We start from the raw sequence: 20,150 nt of genomic DNA, 5'->3' as shown, positions 1-20,150 counted from the left end.
GAAAAATGAGGGACCACCCTCCACAATACGCAAACGGAAGACGCAACTGCTTGCTTACCTTACCAAAGCCAGGATAATATAGTACACTGTACGAGTACTCCAAATTTCACATAACCCGGATTTGAACACCCATTTCCTTAACTCTATTTAACAATGGATCCTCACGTCCGAACCTTGTGCTGCAATTGGGTGGAAACACACAACCCAATATTCAATTAAAATTAATTAAAAAAAAAAACAAAAAACAAAAATTAAAAAATAAAATTAAAAAAAAAAAAAAAAAAAAAAAGCGTTTTGTTTGGATTTCTCTTCTTCCTTCCTTCGTCAAAAAAAGCGAATTCCTTCAATCGCGATTACACTGACAAACACACCATAGAAGGTTAGACCAACAAAAGAAGAGAGAGAAAATCATCTTTACAACTTCCGCGTTTTCTCTCTCTAACTCATTTTCACTTTCTCTCTCCTCTCCGACGACAACGACGACGACTTTCCTCAATCTTCTGGTGATTTTTCCCCTTTTTTTTGTATTAATTTGTCAATTTCTAGGTTTTTTTTTTAGATTTTTATCTTTTGTGATTTTTTCGGTTTTTTTAGTTGAATTTGAGGATTTTATTGTGATTTTTTTTTTGTTTTTGATGAGGTTATTGATTGATTGTTTTGTTTGATTTTTGAATTTTGGTTTTGTTAATGGTGTGTATGATGAACAAAAATTTATGAATTTTGATTGTTTGTTGTGATTTAGGTGAAAATATAGGTTACTTGAGTATGAGCTGCAGTCTTTAGTGTGTTTATTGGCTTTCCGTGTAGCAGTTGAGGTAGATACGTCGTGGTGGATCTTGCAGCTGAGTAATGGATTTGGTGGCTAGCTGTAAGGTATACATTTTTCGCCGTCTTCGTGTATCTGTCACTATATATTGTTTTATGTGATTGAATTTGATTGATTTTTATGAGATTGCAATACTCAAATGGCTAAATGACAGTAAGGAGGAGTTTAGTAGTTTGGCGATGTTGTTTATTTATGCTGTGTAGCATTTCTCAGCCGTCTTTTATGGGTAGAAATGCCGCACTATATAGTTGATGATTATTGATGACTGGTGCACTGAAGTATGTTAGCTTGTTTGTTGGTATCATGGGTTGGTGCAGTGAAATGTGTTTATTTTTTGTATTTGGTGGCATGAGGGGGTATGAGAGGCGGGGAGCATTCGAGCATAGCAAGCTGCCTTGTGTAGTTCATTCATTTTTAGTTCCTTTTACTGTTGTATTCCTTTATTGTAATGTTGCCAAAATTCCTACATGGAGCTAATGTAGAGAATGTGATTTGGCCTCTTGGTGAAGGGCTTAATGTTTGGGTATTACAAGGTGCTAATATTCATTCCTAAAGGCATGACAACTGCACAAAATGTACGATTGTATTAAAATTCAGTTTAGGGGGCTTGAAATTATCATGTTTCACGTGAATTGTGAGATTGTTTGAGTAGTAGTGTAGTAGTGTGCCATTGTCTTATAATTTTGGTCTTTTAGAAAGGGAACACTGTAGATTTCACACTTATTGATGGTTTAGGGAATAATTTTAGAAACATAAAGATATTAACAGTTTACATGGTCTTCCCAAGGGAATTGTGATCTAGATTGAATAGGAAGATTAGACATTTTAAAGAAGAGACCAAGAGAGATTTATAGTATCGTGCTGCATGTTGTATAGATAAAACTTAAACATGTAGGTTAAGAGAGGAGAAGAAACTAGATTATTGCCTCTAATGGACGATTCTTTGGTACACTTTTTTTTTTTTTTTTTTTTTTTTTTTGACAATTACAACGGAATAATGCCTATTTTTTCTTGTAAAAATTTATTGCTCTTTTAGTCGGTTGTTGGTAAATTGGCTTCCGGAGAATTTCATGTGCCCACTTTAGCATCTCCTATGAGTCCTTGAATTTTTAGCTGTACATATCTTCTCTATTTTCTCTCTTTCTTGTGGACATTCTAATATGCCAATTTGATATGTTTTTCATTGCTTAAATTTTTATCATCCAAAATTCTAGACTAAGAAAACTGTGGAGATAGTGGGAAACTCAACAAGGTCACATTTCATGCCTCACCATTACTTATACTGCAGTTGGCATTCCATTTGTGTAGCTGTGCTAAGTCTGCTGGCTAAGGTGTGCCAAATTTCTAGGGTTGTCTCCTTATAAAAAAATTAGTATCCATCAAAAAAATCTATGTTAGAGGCTTAGAATAGGTTTTTTTTGTCTCAGTCCATAGAGAGCATGAGAAAAACTCTCCAGTAATCTTGGAAGACTGTTGTTGTATGATGTATTTCCCACTCTATATGGCGAGTTTAGTGGAATAAGCGATTATATTTATGTTCAGTGAAATGCAGTGATTATAGATTTATAGTATAGGTAGAGGCTGTTGTTTTAAATTTCACTTGATGACTTGAGGCTCTATTATCTATGTGATACTTGTTTAAATGTACATGTAGGAAAGTATGAAGAATTTCTGTAGTATAGCCCTCATTTGTGTAGTTTATGATGGAAACATGATGCAAAGTGCATCGCCTTGTGGTTTGTTTGGAGCTAAGTTGTACTTGCTTTCTCTTAAGAAACTTATTGTCATTTTATTAGTATATTTTATTATCAATGGTTTATATCTTTGACATGCGATAATCTTTTGTAGGACAAATTGCAGTATTTTAGAATCAAGGAGCTGAAGGATGTGTTGACTCAACTAGGTTTCTCTAAACAAGGAAAGAAGCAGGTGTGCTATGATTTATAGTTTTTTGCATTGCTAAATGAGGAGCACTTTAATGTTAGTGTTTTGAATGCTTTGTGAGCTGATTGTAAAATGACATTTGGGATTTCAATAAATTTTTTATACCTTTTGTTTTGATCTCTTACATTTTTAGAGATAGCTGATCAGTGGTTGCTGTTACACTTCTTTTCTTGCTTTAAAAAATGATTCATGTATTGTAGAGGCTTTACGCATTAGAATATGTAATTACATGAATGATTTTGAAATTGTCTTCTGACCTCAAGACAATTTATTTCAATCTATTCAAGGGTTTGTAGGATGATTGTTACTTTGTTACGGTAAAACATGTTTGCTTGGGTCCACCATTTATTTTTTGTCTATTGTCTGGCCACTCTGCTTTTGAGAAGAGTTTCTTGTGTGTATCTGCTGTTTAGAGTTAGCAAATATCGCCTGTCTTGGACCTGCACATGGACATAATATTGGGCTTTAGTGATACATAATGATACATATTGATTACACTTGGGATTCACACAAACTCAAACCTAATTAAATGGAGCACAATTTGTATCCATGTTCTATGTAGAGTCCTATTATCAGTATTATGTGTTTTGGAAGTAATGGATCAAAGGTCTTATAGCTAAGCTGCTATATGTGTCAGGCGAAGTTGCTAAGATAATCTGTGTATTTTCTTTAATAAACTTTTCCTTTTTGAAATCTGAATCATATACCTCCTCCATTCTTTTTTGATCGCATCGTTGGGGATTTCACGCTTGCCGGTGCACATTTTATTACATAAATGTCTTAAGTTGTATTTTTGTAAAAACATTATAAAAGTAAATTTCGAGACGAATCTAATAAGATCCCACATGATTATATTTTTTCCAACGTATAAATCACAAAAGACAATGGAATGTGTGTGAATAGTGTAATTTTTCAAACGTTGCGATTAAAAAAGGACGGAGGAATATTATCGATATTTGTCATATTTCAAAAATACTTATTAGAAAAGGGTACGTTTGAGAAGAGGGGGAAAACTTTGACGGATCTCTACAAGATTTGGCTGAATTTGCAATGGTGGAAGGCTCAAATACAAACAGATGAGATAAGAAGGGAATATAAAACTGAAACAAGAACCTGTGAAATGGGTAAAATATAAGATTGATTTTAAAAAGAATAACTCAATGCATTAAAAGAGGACAGAAACATATAAAAGAAGAGGCGACAGTTGGCTGATAACAGTAAAAATTGGGATTCAGTATTGTGGTAGTTAAATTGAAGACAAGAGTCGGAGTTGAAGATTGTGAGAATTTCTGGCTTGAAAGAATGCATGGGTAAAACTATAACTGTGTTTCATTACTAGGTGTTGGATTTTGTTTTGAGATCTGGCTTGAAGAAATATCATGTCCTATATTGTGGGTTGAGCTAAAAATAAGATGTATGATTTGAGAAATAATCTAATAACCTTGATAAGTGGATGCAAAGAGCTGCATTTTTTGCTGTCCAGTGGCTGGTACAATATGCTTATGTGCTATCAGCTTATCAGTGGCTGACGTGCATGAAGTTGCTGCCAAACCAGAGAATTTGAAGGGCAAATAGGAAAGGAGGGTAAGTATGCTTGGCAATTTTGCCATGTATCTTTGGAAGGGATAGTCCACTGAAGTTGCTAATGTATTCTTCATTTATCTATTAGCGTTTATGCATCCTGGTTTATTTAGTAAAAGTTTTATGTAGAAAAGTAATGACTCAGAAAGATGTAGAGAATTTAGTCCTGCAGCAGCTTTTCCATTTGGCGAATTTTTGAGTCAACTTGTGAGTTGTAACTAAGGGTGCTGAACTGCAGATGATATAGCATTATAGCCTTCTCACGAGTTACTCAAGCTCAGATTGGTCAGTGCTCAGTTAGAGCTAGACTTGGTTTGATTTGTTTTACGAGCCGAGCTTAGCACAAAGCTCATCTCTGATACTTCGTGAGCTGGCTTAGATACGTATAAAGTAAGCATAATATGAAAATTATAGTTATATGTGTAATAATCAAATTCAGAAGAATACTTTCTTGGTCTGTTTGGGAACTTTGGTTTCATTAGAAAATAGTATTGGACCAAATTGAGTCTTAGGCTAATCAAAGATTTTGGAATTGGATTTGATCCAAATAAGCTCTCCTTTGATAGAAGAATGTCAAATTACTGATAAAATTTGTCATTTCTTATTCCTTAGCTGTTCATGCAAAAAATCAGACGATTCAGACCTCATCACGTCCCCCTTTTGTCTTTCTCTTTCTTCCTTTTGTGTTCAGACATCTAATCATCTACGTCAACCCTCATATTTTTTCTCTTTATTTGAGGCCAGAGCTACAACGTCCATAGCTGCTGCCACCTATCTAATTGATATTTGAAGTGCCGATTACACTTTTTCTTTGTTCAAGTTTTTGATGATTAACAGATATTTCTATTGTTATCACTCTAATTCACAAGTAATTATTGACCATTTGTAGTAAAATTATGCTATCTAAACATTATAGTGAAATTGAAATTCTAGAAATTGAAATACTAATAATTCCCGAACATGAAATTTAAAATTAGTATTACAGTTTTTAGAATCCGAAATGGAATTCCATAATTTCAATCAATTTATGATTTCTGGTTTCCATATACCACCTTTGAGTTATTGAAAGTATTAGCAATAAGTTAAAATAAAGAATATCATGATGGGAAAACATATATTTTTAGTTGAAGTTCAATACTTGAGCTACTCAAGCTTGGCGTTGGAGTCAGAGCTTGATTCTGAATCTTGTTATGAGTAGTTTTACTGCAAGATTGAGCTCTGCTTGGCTTCTGCTTTTAATTGTATGTCCTGCAGTTAGTACCGCCTCATGCAATTTTATGTAATTATACAACTATAACCATCCTGTTATCTGTAACATGAAGTTGGAGTTCATTATGGGTCAATGTTCATCAAAAAGTGGCTCTTTTATCTGTGTTAGGGGTGGCCCTTCTTGTGGAAATAATAAATGTTTTTTTTATGCATCTTGGCTACATTTGCATGCTTTCCAAGAAAGTTATGTTTTACATGGAGACAGAATTAGTCATGGACATGTGTCACTAGAGTTGTACTGCATAGAAGATGCTATGTGCTGAGATGCATATTGATTAATATTTTATTTGTCTTTACTATGTGCTGAGATGCATATTGATTCACAATTAATTTGTCTTAACCAAAACCCATGACTATTTGTTGCTAAAAGCGCCATTGATGGCCACTGTCACCTGCCCATCTCTGTGTCATTGTCTATCTAGATGTGAGCTTATTTGGTTGTGTGTGTTGGATGTAACCCAAGGGAGTGAGATGGAGTTGGTAGTTATGGTGAGTGAAATTGTTGAGTTGGGAGATGTAAATGAGATGGCGGAGATGTTGCTTCTAAGTTGAGACAAGGTAGAGGGGTTTGGGGGGAGAGTTGGAGGAGAGAGGATAGGAATTGGGGTGAATGGAGGATCATGTGTATACAAAAATGTGGTTTATTTGGGATGCAATTTCGAGTCTTTCTTCAATTTTGTTTCATGTCATGGGTGTAGAAAGGTGAGGCCATTTGCTTTAGGAAAACCTTGTTTTAATGACAACATACTTGTTTCAAACATGTGGCAATTGGATTAAGGATTTGATATTTGTTCTATATTTCAGTTGGATGTTGCTATGCATTGGGGGTAGTGTTGTTTGATGTGTTTTCTTAGGCTATATTACTCTTGAATGTATTAAAACACTCAATATTTGGTAATTAACCTTTATGTATCGGAAGTAAACTTTTCAGTGACCTTTATATGCTGTATTAGCGTGGATTACCTTTTTCTGGAGCACTTCTCATACTATTACCCTTGCAAATTGGTTCGGCATTTTAGTTTCAACCACCACATATTGTTGTGTGAATTGTGTTATTTTATTAAAAGAAAATGCTTGTAAGGAATTGTCTTTTATAAGGGTATAGGGTGTTTTGGATTGATCCTTATCATTTTGTTGCATGGCTTACATGTTTATCTTTTAATTTTGTTTGCAGGAACTTGTTGATCGAATTTTGGCTTTTCTTGTTGATGATCAAGGTAGGTGCTCTAGTTACTACCCATGATTTATTTTATGAATCTCTGAAGTTTGAGATAAACAAGGGCTGAGTGTCTTTTGTGGTTGGAACTTGGATGCCTTTATATTGGTTATTGATGTTTTATGCTTCCTAGTTGATGAGGTTTGTTTTTTTTATAAAGTTTTTATCTGTTCTTGAGTGTTTCTAGCCTTAGTATGTGAATTGGTTAAGGCAATGTAGTATTGAAATGTGTTTTTGGGTCCCTTTGTCCGCTGAGAATGTGTTGCAGCTTTCTATTGATTTGCTCAGACTTTTAATTCATATACGAAGTACATGTTTTTGGATAAAGTTTTTCTTAAATAAGTTCAGTTCTTCCTTCTCCCTTGCCTTTTATTTCGTCTTGATGCCTAATCTCTCCCCTTTTATCCCTTGGATGTGGGAGTCACAATGTAGCTCTACTCAGTCGAGAAATTCACAAAAAAATTCAAGGATTTACTGGTTGTTTCAGGATTATATGTGTAGCATTGTAGATAGAAGCTTTAAACATGTACAACCCTTCTTTACTGGAGTCATTACTCATTAGGGATCTAGTTATGCAAGCATAAAGCAGATGTAATCGTCCTGATAAAATTCAATTCAATTTTCCAGTTTATATGATTTTATGAAAAAAAATAACTCCCGGACTTGGTACATAAAGGCTATTTAATTATTTTCTTGTGAAGCTTGATAATGTATGTTAGGGAGAGATTTTGGTTTCCTTAAGCTCTTTTTCCATGTTTACTAGCTGAAAGTAAGGCACCTAATTTCAACTGTGTATCCACATTCATTTCTGATTTGACCTGTGATACTTTCTAATGGGCGGCCTTTTTTCTGCCACATTTTCACTTTTTGTGCAGTCCTGAACTTCTGGAAAGGCTTGCATGTCTATTAATACTTGCGTGATGTTTTTTCATGCAAATTGCTTGACTTTGCATTTTCCACAGTTTTTCTGCCATGTTGAAAGTTTTTCTTTTACTAGTGTATTGTGGCTTGACTAGTGGTATTTGATTTTCATATTGCAGCTTCCAAGATGTGGGTAAAAAGACCTGCACTTTCAAAGGAAGAACTAGCAAGATTAGTGGATGATATTTACAGGTTTTATAACAATACTTTTGTTTTTCTCATGGTGAAATGTTTTATATCCATTTATATACATATACATCCTTTCTGATTTTGCTGTTATTTGGTAAATTTTCTAATCTAATTTACTAAATCTAGACTCATGAGGTATCTTTTGTAGTTATCTATGGTAAAATGTTACCTGAATTTTGTTGAAGATTGATTTATCTGCATTCTGTATTTTTAAATGCTGTCTTCTTGTTACAAGGAAGCCTTAGTTTAGGTCAGAACAAAATAATTCTCTATTTTTGAATGCTGTCTACTTGTTACAAGGAAGCCTTAGTGTAAGTCAAAAGGAACAAAATTCACAAGCACAAACATAGTTTTCTTAATCAGCACTCTGGGTGGTTTCTTGGCTGTATCTACTAGATTTGGTAAATCTTTGAAGCTTTTACCTTATACTTTGTTACCAGGAAAATGCAGGGGTCTGGTGCTACTGATTTGGCTTCAAAAGCACAAAGCACGTCGGATACTGCTACGGCTACGGCTACAGCTACGGCTACCATTACCTTGAAACCCAAAGAGGAAGTTGATGACTCTTTGCATGTGGATATGAAAATTCGGTGCCCTTGTGGTAGCTCACTGCTTACGGAGTCAATGATCAAGGTTTGTGCATGTTTTCCTTATAACATCTGCTGGCTTTTCAATTATGTCAAGTGAGACTTTTATAGTTGAGTAAAGACTCTTGTTTTCTTCCTCCATATATTAATACATAACACCTTAGCCAAAGTATATATAATACGTTGGTACAGGGTGGATATAAATCCATATAGTGAGTTTTGGAGAATTGAAAATTATTGAAAATGTGTTTAGTTTCAACTTTCAATATGCATCTTTGTCATATATCGAATATGTGTCAGATAAATCAGATCTTGATTTTTTAATCCATTAATTTATCATTAAGAATTTTTTTCAATTTGTAGAGAAGTCTATGAATTGTTGTGGCATGGCTGTAATATTTATAAGAAGCTTCTGCCTGTGGGGGTGTAATTAGCATTGTCATATACTCATATTTTTATGGCCAGCACTTGAAATTAATTTTTTGGTGAATTTAAGTTTTGTTACAATTAATAATTGATAGCAGAACAGTATTTTTAGCAATACATTGCCTATTTTGTTTTTTTTTTTTTTGTTTTTTTTCATTAATATATTATAATAATTTAAAAAAAAATCCTATGTACTAAAGAGTAAAAAGAACACTCTCTATATGGAGATCTGTTGTAAATATTATGTCAACTTAATGCACTCCGTCATATTTTTTTTTTGTTGTTTATCTGACCTTCTGCCGTCTCTTAAGATTTTTTTTTATTGGGGTGGGGGGTGGGGGGGCGGGTGTTGTATGCAAGTTTGTGTGTATATCATCTACCTATGACTAACAATAGCTCTTTGGAGTGGTATCAACATGAGTTTCTGAGGCATCCTGAATTATATTCACACTTATATATATGGCTGTGGTCATGTTTTTGTCCCTGTTAACTTAATTGTTGTTACTTTCTTGTTTCTGAAATTTCTGGAATTTGGTTTTCAGTGTGAGGATCCAAGGTGTCAAGTATGGCAGCATATTAGCTGTGTAATTATACCAGAAAAGCCTATGGATGGGATTCCACCTGTTCCTTCCCAGTTCTATTGTGAAGTTTGCCGCCTCAATCGAGCTGATCCGTATGTACCATTGACATCCTGCAGAATATACTATGTTTTCACTTTTCATGTTTGTTCTTTGGATCTGGTGTTTATTATTTGATAGGCTCTACTTCCGAAGAAGACAACCTCCAAGTTTTATATTGTGCATGATAAGTAACAAGGGTCTTTACACACTTAGTTGATTGGAATGTTTAGGTTTCTTTGTAAAATGTTATCTTATACTAAGGCTATTCACAGTACCTGATGAAAGTGGTTCGAAGTTGTTTTTTGATTTATTGATTTTTTTTTTTTTTTTTTTTGGGTTACCTGTTGATTTTCCTAATAAAATCTATGCGTCACTGTTCTTATTTTCTGTGTTTCCACTGGTCAGATGTATGTTTAGTAATGAGGGTCTTGTTGCTTTCAAACATGCCTTGGCCCTTTTGAAATGGAAGCAGCCTTCGTCTAATCTTTTCCTAGCCTCTATTGATTGTTTTATGTCCATCTATTTATCATTTGCTTATTTGACGGGAAATTAAATCATAATTCTACTGTTGGGAAATTCGACGAGGAATCCTTGAGTGAGAATTAGATGACATGAACTTGCTAATTTGTTGAGTTCAGTAGTGTATCTAGATTCCCTGGATAGGTGCGTGTGGCTGCCAATTTCACTGGTATGTTATTGCTTATTTCATTAACAATGCACAAAGGCTATCAAATGTAGTCTTCCCTTCAGTGATGAGATCTTGAAGCAAGTCAAAGCTTTTGCAACGGCAATCATGTTGGAGATACTAAATACTAACAGATTAGGATGATGTCTTGTCAGGCTTTCATAGCAGGACATCGTTAGGAAAAGAACTTGACTTTTTTTTTTGAAGGTACACTATAAGGCATTGTTGCTTTATGTGTGTGTTTTAATTTTGATTATGATTTTTATGGCAATTTTCTTTGGAGTCACTCTTAAAGTCCTGTCCCATTGGGGATTCGGGGTCTAATCTCTTTTGTTTCCCATGTAGGATTCAGATGGGAACCAATATTATGTTTTGGAATCCTCGCCTTTATTGTATTGACCTTTTATACCATTTATACCTTGGACTCCACATCTAGAGAATTAGATGCTTTTGTTTTTAGTGTCTCAGAATTCGAGTGGTGGGAATAGGATAAGTTGTTTGTTTGGGTGGCTGAATTTTACCCTTTTTTTGTGTCTTAGAATCGTTAGTTACTGTAAATTATAAAATGATCATTTTATCTTAAATATTTCGGGTTTTTCATCATATGCCTCTGAGTTTTTTGTTTATTCACCATATACCCCTGAACTTTTTTATATTCATCACATACACCCGAGTTTTCACAAAATACACCATATACTCTTGATGGCTAATGATTGTTAATTTCGTCAATCATTAGGGTTAATTATGAATCGAAACCATCTTAAATACAATCCCCTACCCCCGAAACCACCCACATTCCTTTTTCCCACCCCCATAACCACCCTAAGTTTCCTTTTCTCATTCTCAAATTAATCATATGGATATGATTATGAAGATTTAGAGTGGTTTCAGGGGCTGGAGAAAGGAAATGATTGGTTTGGGGATAAGGGGGAGAGATCTAAGGTGGTTTCGATATATAATGAACCAAATTTCACTTATTTTATTTTCATTAGGAGTATATGGTGAATTTTTGTAGCAACTTATGGGTATATGGTGAATTTAAAAATTTTAATGGGTATATGGTGAATAAACAAAAAACTCAAGGGTATTTGGTGAAAAAACCGTAAATATTTAATGACGTGATGTTCTCAATTTTTTTTTTTTTTTGAGGCTATGATTTTCTTTTCTTCTGTATTCTCAACTATCCGTATTCTTATATTGTGCAGCTTTTGGTCTACACTGGGACATCCATTGTCATCTGTAAAGCTGATGGCTAGTACTTTACCAACTGATGGGTAAGTAGTCCAATCTTCTCCTCTTGCAAGTTGTGCATTATGAAGTGAACCTTGAAGTTTGGCTTTTTGTTTTGTATCATACTTTCTGGTTTGATAAAATTTGCATTTCATTGTCCTGAATGGGATGATATTGCATATTCACTTAATTGTTTTGCCTTGGTAATGCTTAATTGTTATTTATGTTGCATATGTCCTTCATTTAATTTGTAGTGCTATTTGATCTTGCTGATATGTGGTTTCCTACCCATTTACAGTACAAACCCTGTGCAGTGTGCGGAGAAAACATTTCATCTTACAAGGTCTGACAAAGAGTTGTTAGCTAAGCCGGATTATGCTGTCCAGGTTTGTGAATTGTTTAAGTAATAATAGGGATTTGCCAGATGTGTTATGTCGTCTTGTCGTCATGCTAATTAGCTCGTCATTTTCCCCTTTCTTTTGTCTGCCTGTCTCTTTTTTGTGTTTCAAAATTATATTCCCTCCATTGTTTAGAATGTTTCTTGTTGACATTTTGACCATATATATCCAGGGATATATGAATTACAATATGAATTATTGAAAAGTTAAAATTATCAAAGTATATGACAACATACATTGAGAAACATCTAACATTTTTTTTTACAACAATCCAACATTATTTTACATTATAAAATCTGTTTTTATATATTCCTTTTTTTTGGTCGAAGTACTTCATTGGAAAATGTGAAAGTCAATATGGGAAGGTAATACTAATACAACGGAGGGGTTAGAGCAATTGTAACTTTGTAAGGAATGTAAGAAACACCTGCCATGCACTTCAACTTTGCATACTGCTTTTTCTGAAGCTGGCTTCCTTGATTGGCATTGTTCTTGTTATTTAAAAGGGTGGAGAAGAAAACTAATGATCTAATCACTTGTATCTCATTCAGGCTTGGTGCATGCTTCTCAATGATAAGGTTTCTTTTAGGATGCAGTGGCCGCAGTATGCTGATTTGCAGGTCAATGGTAAGAATTTTGATTTACTTCATCCTGTTCACAACGAGGTTGTGATCATCTTTATTGAATTTGTTGGTAATGTTGGCCTTAAGTTTGTTATCTGGTAACAATTGAATTTCTTAGTTTTATTTGATATAGTTTGTTTGTATGTTTTTTTTTTTTTTTTAACCCCTGTTCTGATTAGGTTGTGTTTGCTCATCTGGATGTTTTCTCATTGTACTTGTTGATTTTTCGCAAGAAGACCTATAGAATTGATTTTCATGCATCAGTCTGATTTTTTTAGAAATATATGTTTGGTCCGCTTGGGCCGTTTATGATATGGTTTCCACCTGGAAATGATCTGATGTGTACATCATAGTCAATTCTGGTATGAAGGTTAATGAAGGAAGATTGAAATAAACTTAAGGAGAAAAAGGAGCCTGTGCCAATTTTTATTACTTGTCTTTATAAATATGTTTTTTTTTTTTTTTTTTTTTTTTTTTTTTTTTTTTTTTTTTTTTTTTTTTTTTTTTTTTTTAATACTTGCATTTGGGCCCTCCATGTTGTATGGTATTATTTAGTTCGTAACGCTATCCTTTTTCACCTTTTAAAAAGGGAAAGAAAGAACAAGAGGTGTTGCTTGCTGGCTGACAAATTTAAGCTGACGAGTTCAACAATACTGTTGTTGGGCATAAATTATTTATTTTTTTTTTTATTATTATTTTTTTGTTGGTAAAGTAAAATATGATGTATGAAAATATTGAACATCTTTGCACAATATTGATGTAGCATGTGTATTAATTTGTCTTAGGCATGCCTGTCAGAGCTATCAGTAGACCTGGTTCACAATTGCTTGGGGCTAATGGTCGTGATGATGGTCCAAATGTGAGTTATTTATTTATTTGTTTCCCCATTAGCAAAAATTTGTTGGGTAAATTACCTTTAATTTGTCATGTTGTAAATGAACCTTCTTATCAACTTGTTTACTTGCTCCTCTGTCAGATATCACAATGCACCCGAGATGGAATTAATAAGATCTTTATATCAGGATGTGATTCTCGTATATTCTGTTTTGGTGTTAGATTAGTGAAGCGGCGTAGCCTTCATCAGGTATAATTATACTTATTTTAATTTTTCTTTGTTGTGATGTAGCTGGCGTATGTGAATTTGGTGAAATGAATGAAGCTAGAATTTTAGATGCCTGCTTCGATTAATATTTAAATGTCGTAAGTTTTATGAGCATGTGTGGGGGTCTTACTAAAATATCTGGAGCATAGATAGAAGTAGTATACTTGCTCCAATTGTTAGGTGACTTAGGTTTCTTTTCACAAAATTTGTAAGGGAACCCTAACCAATATTAGTGGTACTTCATGGATCGCTGTCTTTGTTTCACAAGGTAAATATGGACATTTGGGGCAATCTATTTGAAATGTACTAATATGGAGACCGGCACAATTCATCTAATGGAAATGGGTCCCAGTTGCACTTAGTTTCAAATATAAAACTCACCCCCCCCCCCCCCCCCCCTTTTTTTTTTCTTCCTTTTTCCCTCCTCTCTGTTCATCTTGATGACTGTATGACCAGGTCTCTTCTTCAACCTCCTTTACTATACTTTCCATGTATATAATATAATAGTCATTATAAATTGCATGGTGCTATACATTATGCATTGCAATGAAACTTACATAGTTCCATGTTTGCATTTGAAGTATTACGTAGTTCCATGTTTGCATTTGAAGTGATTTTTACTGATTAGTTATATACACAAATGCTATAAATGTTTGGGCTGTCTTTCCTGTTTACTATGATTTGGTGAGTTCAATTGAATGCCATTTTGGTTTATGAAGATGGGACTTTTAGGTATATGTTTCTTCTGTGATTACTTATGCTAATTCATAAATCACTTTCTCTATTGCGGATCCTTTTTCCCTTAGGTTGTAACAATATTCACGTTTGTTGACTCCCATTATTGTCCAATAGAGGTTTTGTTTATTGTTGTCCAGGTCTCCAAAACAGGGGGTTAATTCCTTATAATATTATATCCCTTTGGTCTATGCTTTTTCTGCAGAATTGTTAGTTCCTTATAACATTGCATCTATTTGGTCTTTACCCATTCTGCCCATATAACATTACATCCATTTTGATCTGGTCTTGCTCCATTGAATTACTTGTTTGTCTGACAGTTACAAATTGGGATTAAGTTACTGTTACTTATAATATTCCGTTGGTTTCAGCCTTCTTTATGTTTTATTTCAGTAATTAATTAATTTTAATCTTTTTTTTCTATGTTTTTGTAGATATTAAGTTTGATTCCAAAGGAATCAGATGGTGAGCTCCTTGAAGATGCTCTTGCTCGTGTGCGTCGCTGCATTGGAGGTGGTGAAGCTGAGAATGCTGATAGTGACAGTGATTTGGAAGTAGTTGCGGAATCCATAACTGTTAACTTACGTTGTCCTGTAAGTTTTTTCTTTTAATTTGAGTGAAGAAATAATTCTATTAGTTGTGTATCATCAATGGTGTAATACATCTACGTAGGCAAAAAAGTTTACTCCTTTCAGATTGGAGCTCCTTTCCCTTAATAAATTATGCAGCAGACAAACCATGGGCAAAGTTTCTTAAAATTTGGCTAAGACCTTGGAAAAATTCTAATTTTACAGTTTCCACTACAGAATTAACCTTTTTTAAGGTTGGATACTGATTAAGGAGTTCAACTGTGCGTTAGTATTCAAGTCACTATTAATCTGGATTTAGAAATTTAGTATGACAGACAGATAATATGGTACATTGATTATGTTTATGATTTGAGGAATTTGGTTTGTTTCAAATCAGATGAGTGGTTCTAGAATGAAGATTGCTGGAAGATTCAGGCTATGTCTGCATATGGGTTGTTTTGACCTTGAAACTTTTGTTGAGATGCAGCAGCGTTCGAGGAAGGCAAGTAATTGATTTTTAATTATTTTTCTCTGGCTCCCTTGGAGTTTTGTCTAACTGAAGCCTTTTTTTTCCCTTCTTTTTGCAGTGGCAATGTCCAATATGTCTGAAGAATTACTCCCTTGAGAGTATAATTATTGACCCTTACTTTAATCGCATTGCAAACATGGTAGTTTCCACAATTGATCTTTCACTTCATCTTATGTTGGGTTTATACTTATGTGTAATTTATGGTTTCTTACAGATGCAGTCTTGTGGTGAGGACACAACCGAGATTGAAGTAAAACCTGATGGCTCTTGGCGTGTTAAGAGTGATACTGAACGCAGGGATCTTAGGCATTGGCATTTGCCTGATGGAAGCCTCTGTCTTCCTGATGAAGTAGAAAGTAAGCAGAAGCCTGAAGCTTCAAAGCCAATTAAGCATGAAGGCACCGGTTTGAAACTAGGAATCAGGAAGAACAGCAATGGAGTATGGGAAGTTAGTAAACATGGGGATACTAACACTCTTTCATCTGGTGATAGAGTGCTAGAAAATTTACCGAATGGTGGTCCAAAGATTATTCCAATGAGCAGTAGTGCCACTGTTAGTGGTAGAGATGGTGAAGATACAAGTGTTAATCAAGATGCAAATGGTACTTTTGATTTTTCTATTAACAATGGACTGGAACTTGATTCTATTTCTTTGAATCTTGATCGTACTTATGGGTTGGGTACTGAAAATGCTGCGGCAGCTGCAAAGGACTCTGAAGTTATTGTGCTTAGTGATTCTGATGAAGAAAATGGTATGATGGTACATGGGGTTATTCACAACAATGGTCTGATGGATAATGGAGTCAATTATGCTGTTGACCCACATACAGGATCATATCAAGAGGACCCTGGTCTTGGGGTCGGTGGAAGTTCATGTCTCGATCTTTTCAACCCAGCAGATGATCAATTTGGGCTTCCTCTGTGGCCATTGCCTGCCACTACTCAAGGAGCCTCCAGTTTCCAGCTATTTGGTTCAGATGGTGATGGACCTGATACATTATCTAATCCACATCTAACTTCTGTGAATTGCTCAACATCAATGAATGGCTATATGCTGCCTCCGGAGACTGCTATGAACCATATGTCTTTCATGCCAGATTCTTCAGTTGGTCAAACATATAATGACCTAAATGATGGTTTAGTTGATAATCCCTTGGCATTTGGTGGAGAGGATCCAGCTCTTCAGATATTTCTTCCTACAAAGCCTTCGGATGCATGCGGGCCTACTGATGCAAGAAATCAACAAGATATGTCTAATGGTTTACGTGGTGAGGATTGGATCTCTCTTCGGCTTGGGGATGGTGGTGACAGATCTCATGATGGGTCAGGTGCTATGAATGGTTTACATACTGGACCGCAGCCTCATTCAAGAGAAGGAGCAGTGGATTCACTGGCTGATACTGGTTTGTTACTGTTTAACTCTCATCTGATGTTTTTGCTTCTGTTAGTTTGAAAAACTAAATTAAGTTCTGGTAAATTCTGGCCAGATGGATATTAGGAAGCTCTCATTCACACGTCTGCAAGGAATGCATATCGCATCCACTGTGACAGGTGTTTTGCATTTTAGTTTAGCAGCAGATATACTCTGTTTAAATGGTGACATAACTCATGTTCTTCCTTTGTGGTACACCCCTAGTTAATGATGTTTAGTCGAAGAAGGATCCACAGATTCCACACATGAAGTATGTTACCTCTGGACATGCCTGCCAGGCTAGAACTTTTAAGTTTACAAAATTGCTACTCAGACTATGTTACTTGGACTCTTCCTTTTACCTCAAGTACCCGTGTTGGACCCTTGACACTTAGTGACTTTGACCCATGATTTGAGTTCAACATAATGACATGTTTTCACAAAATAACCAAGTCCAACATGTGTACACGTACTAGCGTGGGACATTGAGTACCAGAGTGTGAACAATAATAAACTGGGACATGGATCTTTTAGCAATAGCTATTTACAAACTATACTTGGCCTATAGTATGCTCAATCATAAAATATAGGTCTGCCTTCATATACTATCGCAATTAGACTTGGTAACCTGACTAGAATGACCCAGTCCATACCTGCATTATACTCAAAACTTGATGAGCCAATATTGACCCTTTATATGTACATTAGTATAAATTGATCCAACCCTAACCCAAGTTAAAGAACTTGATTGCTGCCTCCAATTTTCACAATGAACTATTATAAATTATTAGTTTTATGTGATTATCTTTAGGTCGTTGAACAACTAGCACATGATAACTTTGTCTTGTCTAGTGACATTTGTGAGTGTGGGGCAGTGGGTAGGCTGCGAAGATATGTCACTTGCACTGGAAGTACTTTAGCTATGTAGCATTAGCAGTCACATCGTCATTTTGTATTGTGTTTGAGCACTTACATGGGAGGCTTGGTGGTTCAACCAGGTTTTTACTAGGTTCTTCCTGGGTTTCAACCCTTTCCAGTCTAGTGATTCTCTTTTCTATACATGCACGTTTCTTGGTAGAACTGGTTGTTTCAGCCTGTAATATAAGAATTAACATGTATTTGTTTCTGTATATGCAGCTTTTCTTTTGGGCTCTAGTGGCAGTAAATCTGACAGAACTCGAGAACGACCGGACAGTCCTTTTTCATTTCAACAATCAGATAGCCCTTCCCCATTTCCTCAACACAAACGTTCTGTTAGACAGCGGTTGTACCTTTCTATTGATTCTGATTCTGAGTAAGTGTTTTAGTGGTTTTGCTAACCATAATGCTCCAGACTCAAGGTGGCTTGTGGGTCAATTATATAATATTATTGCCCTTCATGAAGCTAGCCTGTACATAAGAACTTGAAGTTGGCTTGCACTGACTCTTTTGGATGACAACTCAGAACGGGATACTGAGTACGGCAGAAATGAGAATGTCTGCATTTTACAGAAAGATCAGTGCCTCTTCATTCTCGGTATTGGTGAGCTGGAATACCTCTTTTCGGCTTCACATGTGGCTGGACGGTACATATCATTGCTAATTTTATTGTGGCACAGGGTTTGGAAGATAATAGCACATACATTTTGATGAAGAAGCAAGTTTAGTCTAGTACATTTGGTTAGTGGTGGATTTTAGATGTGAATTATTGAGCTCCAAAGCTTATGACCTTTGATCAGTTAGAGGGGAGTTCCTCTCGTATCTGCGATCTGCAAGTATACCAGCCTCCTATTTTTTTGGTGGCTTTATAGCCTGTAAATGTTTTATGGGGTTGAGTTATTTATAGAAAAAGGGACTTCTCCTTCTCTTGCCCTAATCTCTTTCCCTTCCATATTGGTGTTCTATTGCACTATGCCGGTATAATTTAAGTGCGGCCAATTGCTCATCATTTTGCACTTGTGATTTCGTTGTATCTGTAAGAGGCAATACCTTTGCTGGCTGTGCGGTGGATATGATCTCTTGTGAGCTCTTCAAATATTAACTAATCTAAAAACTAAATTGTTAAAGCATTACATAACTGGTATTCTAGGTGTTTTTGGGCATTTACTGTGTTGATTGTTGGTAATGCGCTTATTTTTTTGGCACCTCGTCTTTCTCAAATTAGTTTTCAAATTATCACAAAGTAAATTTTTAACATTTATATTAAAATTCATATCCTATCCTATATGTGTATATATTTTTTTCAAGAGGAAAGGTATCAACTTGACGGCCTCCCTGTCACTAGTCACTAGCCAAAATAAGCCTTCAAGCGCAGCGTTAACAAACCAATGGCGAGGATTATGGATATCGGCGAGGGATAGGAAATTGGAGCGAGTGTCGCTGCAAATTGACTAACAAAGAAACTAGGAGATGAACAGACTCCAACCCCTGACTACAAATAAACTAGATGTGAGGGTCAAGGGTAATAGTCAGTCAAAAGTAAAAAATTCTTGCTTAAGTTCATATAAAATGGACATATTAAAAGTATGTCACTTAAGAAATTTAGTACTTTGGATGTAAATTACAGAGTAAATTTCATGGGGGAACAAAATGAAGAACAAACCCAGCCACACTTTGATGAAGATGTTGTCATACTTGCGGAGAAGAATGAACATTGATGGATCAAACTGGTGGTGACAAAGAGCTAGGAACAGAAACAAATAATAGACGGTGATATTAATGGTCAAAGTAATGTGTTGGCAAACATGTAGAATTAAAGTGAGAAGAACGGATAGAGTATAATTGAAGGAAAGAGCAAAATTAATAAATGCATCCCAAACATAACATTTGTAAGACTTATTTTTTGTCATGAAACATTAACCAATTATCTCATATAGAAATAGTAGTTAATTTCTTGCTTTCTATTTGATTGGTCATATGTTCAATTTCTAGAAAAAACAATGTTTATTATTTAGTGTTAAATCAAATAGTTGCCCAACTAACAAAAAATCAGCATACAAATACTAAAGAAATTCTTAATTGCTAAAGCAAATGAACATAAAAAAAGGTACATCGTATGAAACATGTCACGAAATGTGAAACATCAAACCATTAAAATAATTAACTAGTTAGAGACATTGGTGAATTATATGGTGAATTGTCATATTAGTGCTCCCAAGTGTGGTAGAATTAAAATTAACTAGTTAGAAACATAGGTTGAATAACATTAGTAATAATTTTGCCATGCAAAGTAGCATCATGTCCCATTACTCCCATGTACATTTGAACCATGAACAAAGAGAAATTTTAGAGAATCAACTTATCTCCTCCT

The 20,150-nt window shown here is 35.0% G+C and overlaps 1 protein-coding gene across 4 annotated transcripts; it reads left to right on the top strand.

Moving 5' to 3' along the window:
- The first annotated feature begins 264 nt into the window (after positions 1-264).
- On the top strand, positions 265-18,984 carry LOC145618901 (E3 SUMO-protein ligase SIZ1-like). 4 transcript variants are annotated; one of them, XR_014108070.1, is made up of 18 exons: positions 265-503; positions 743-873; positions 2,675-2,755; positions 6,795-6,837; positions 7,877-7,949; positions 8,387-8,579; positions 9,502-9,632; positions 11,470-11,538; positions 11,793-11,880; positions 12,444-12,519; positions 13,301-13,374; positions 13,492-13,599; positions 14,787-14,945; positions 15,319-15,423; positions 15,509-15,589; positions 15,665-16,853; positions 16,938-17,001; positions 17,999-18,081. XR_014108070.1 is itself a non-coding variant. In XM_081673506.1 (17 exons), exons 2-17 carry the CDS (start codon positions 850-852, stop codon positions 18,157-18,159), a joined length of 2,655 nt encoding a protein of 884 aa, XP_081529632.1. In that variant the 5' UTR covers positions 267-503; positions 811-849; the 3' UTR covers positions 18,160-18,984. The 4 variants fall into 4 exon arrangements, 3 of the variants coding, with proteins under 3 accessions (XP_081529632.1, XP_081529631.1, XP_081529633.1); XM_081673506.1 differs by lacking the exon at positions 16,938-17,001 and having other exon boundaries at positions 267-503; positions 811-873; positions 17,999-18,984; XM_081673505.1 differs by lacking the exon at positions 16,938-17,001 and having other exon boundaries at positions 268-503; positions 17,999-18,984.
- Positions 18,985-20,150: the final 1,166 nt, after the last annotated feature.

Source organism: Chenopodium album, chromosome 27 (assembly GCF_948465745.1).
Source record: "Chenopodium album chromosome 27, dcCheAlbu1.1, whole genome shotgun sequence".
Lineage (NCBI taxonomy): Eukaryota > Viridiplantae > Streptophyta > Magnoliopsida > Caryophyllales > Amaranthaceae > Chenopodium > Chenopodium album.
This window is presented reverse-complemented; position numbering and strand designations above follow the sequence as displayed.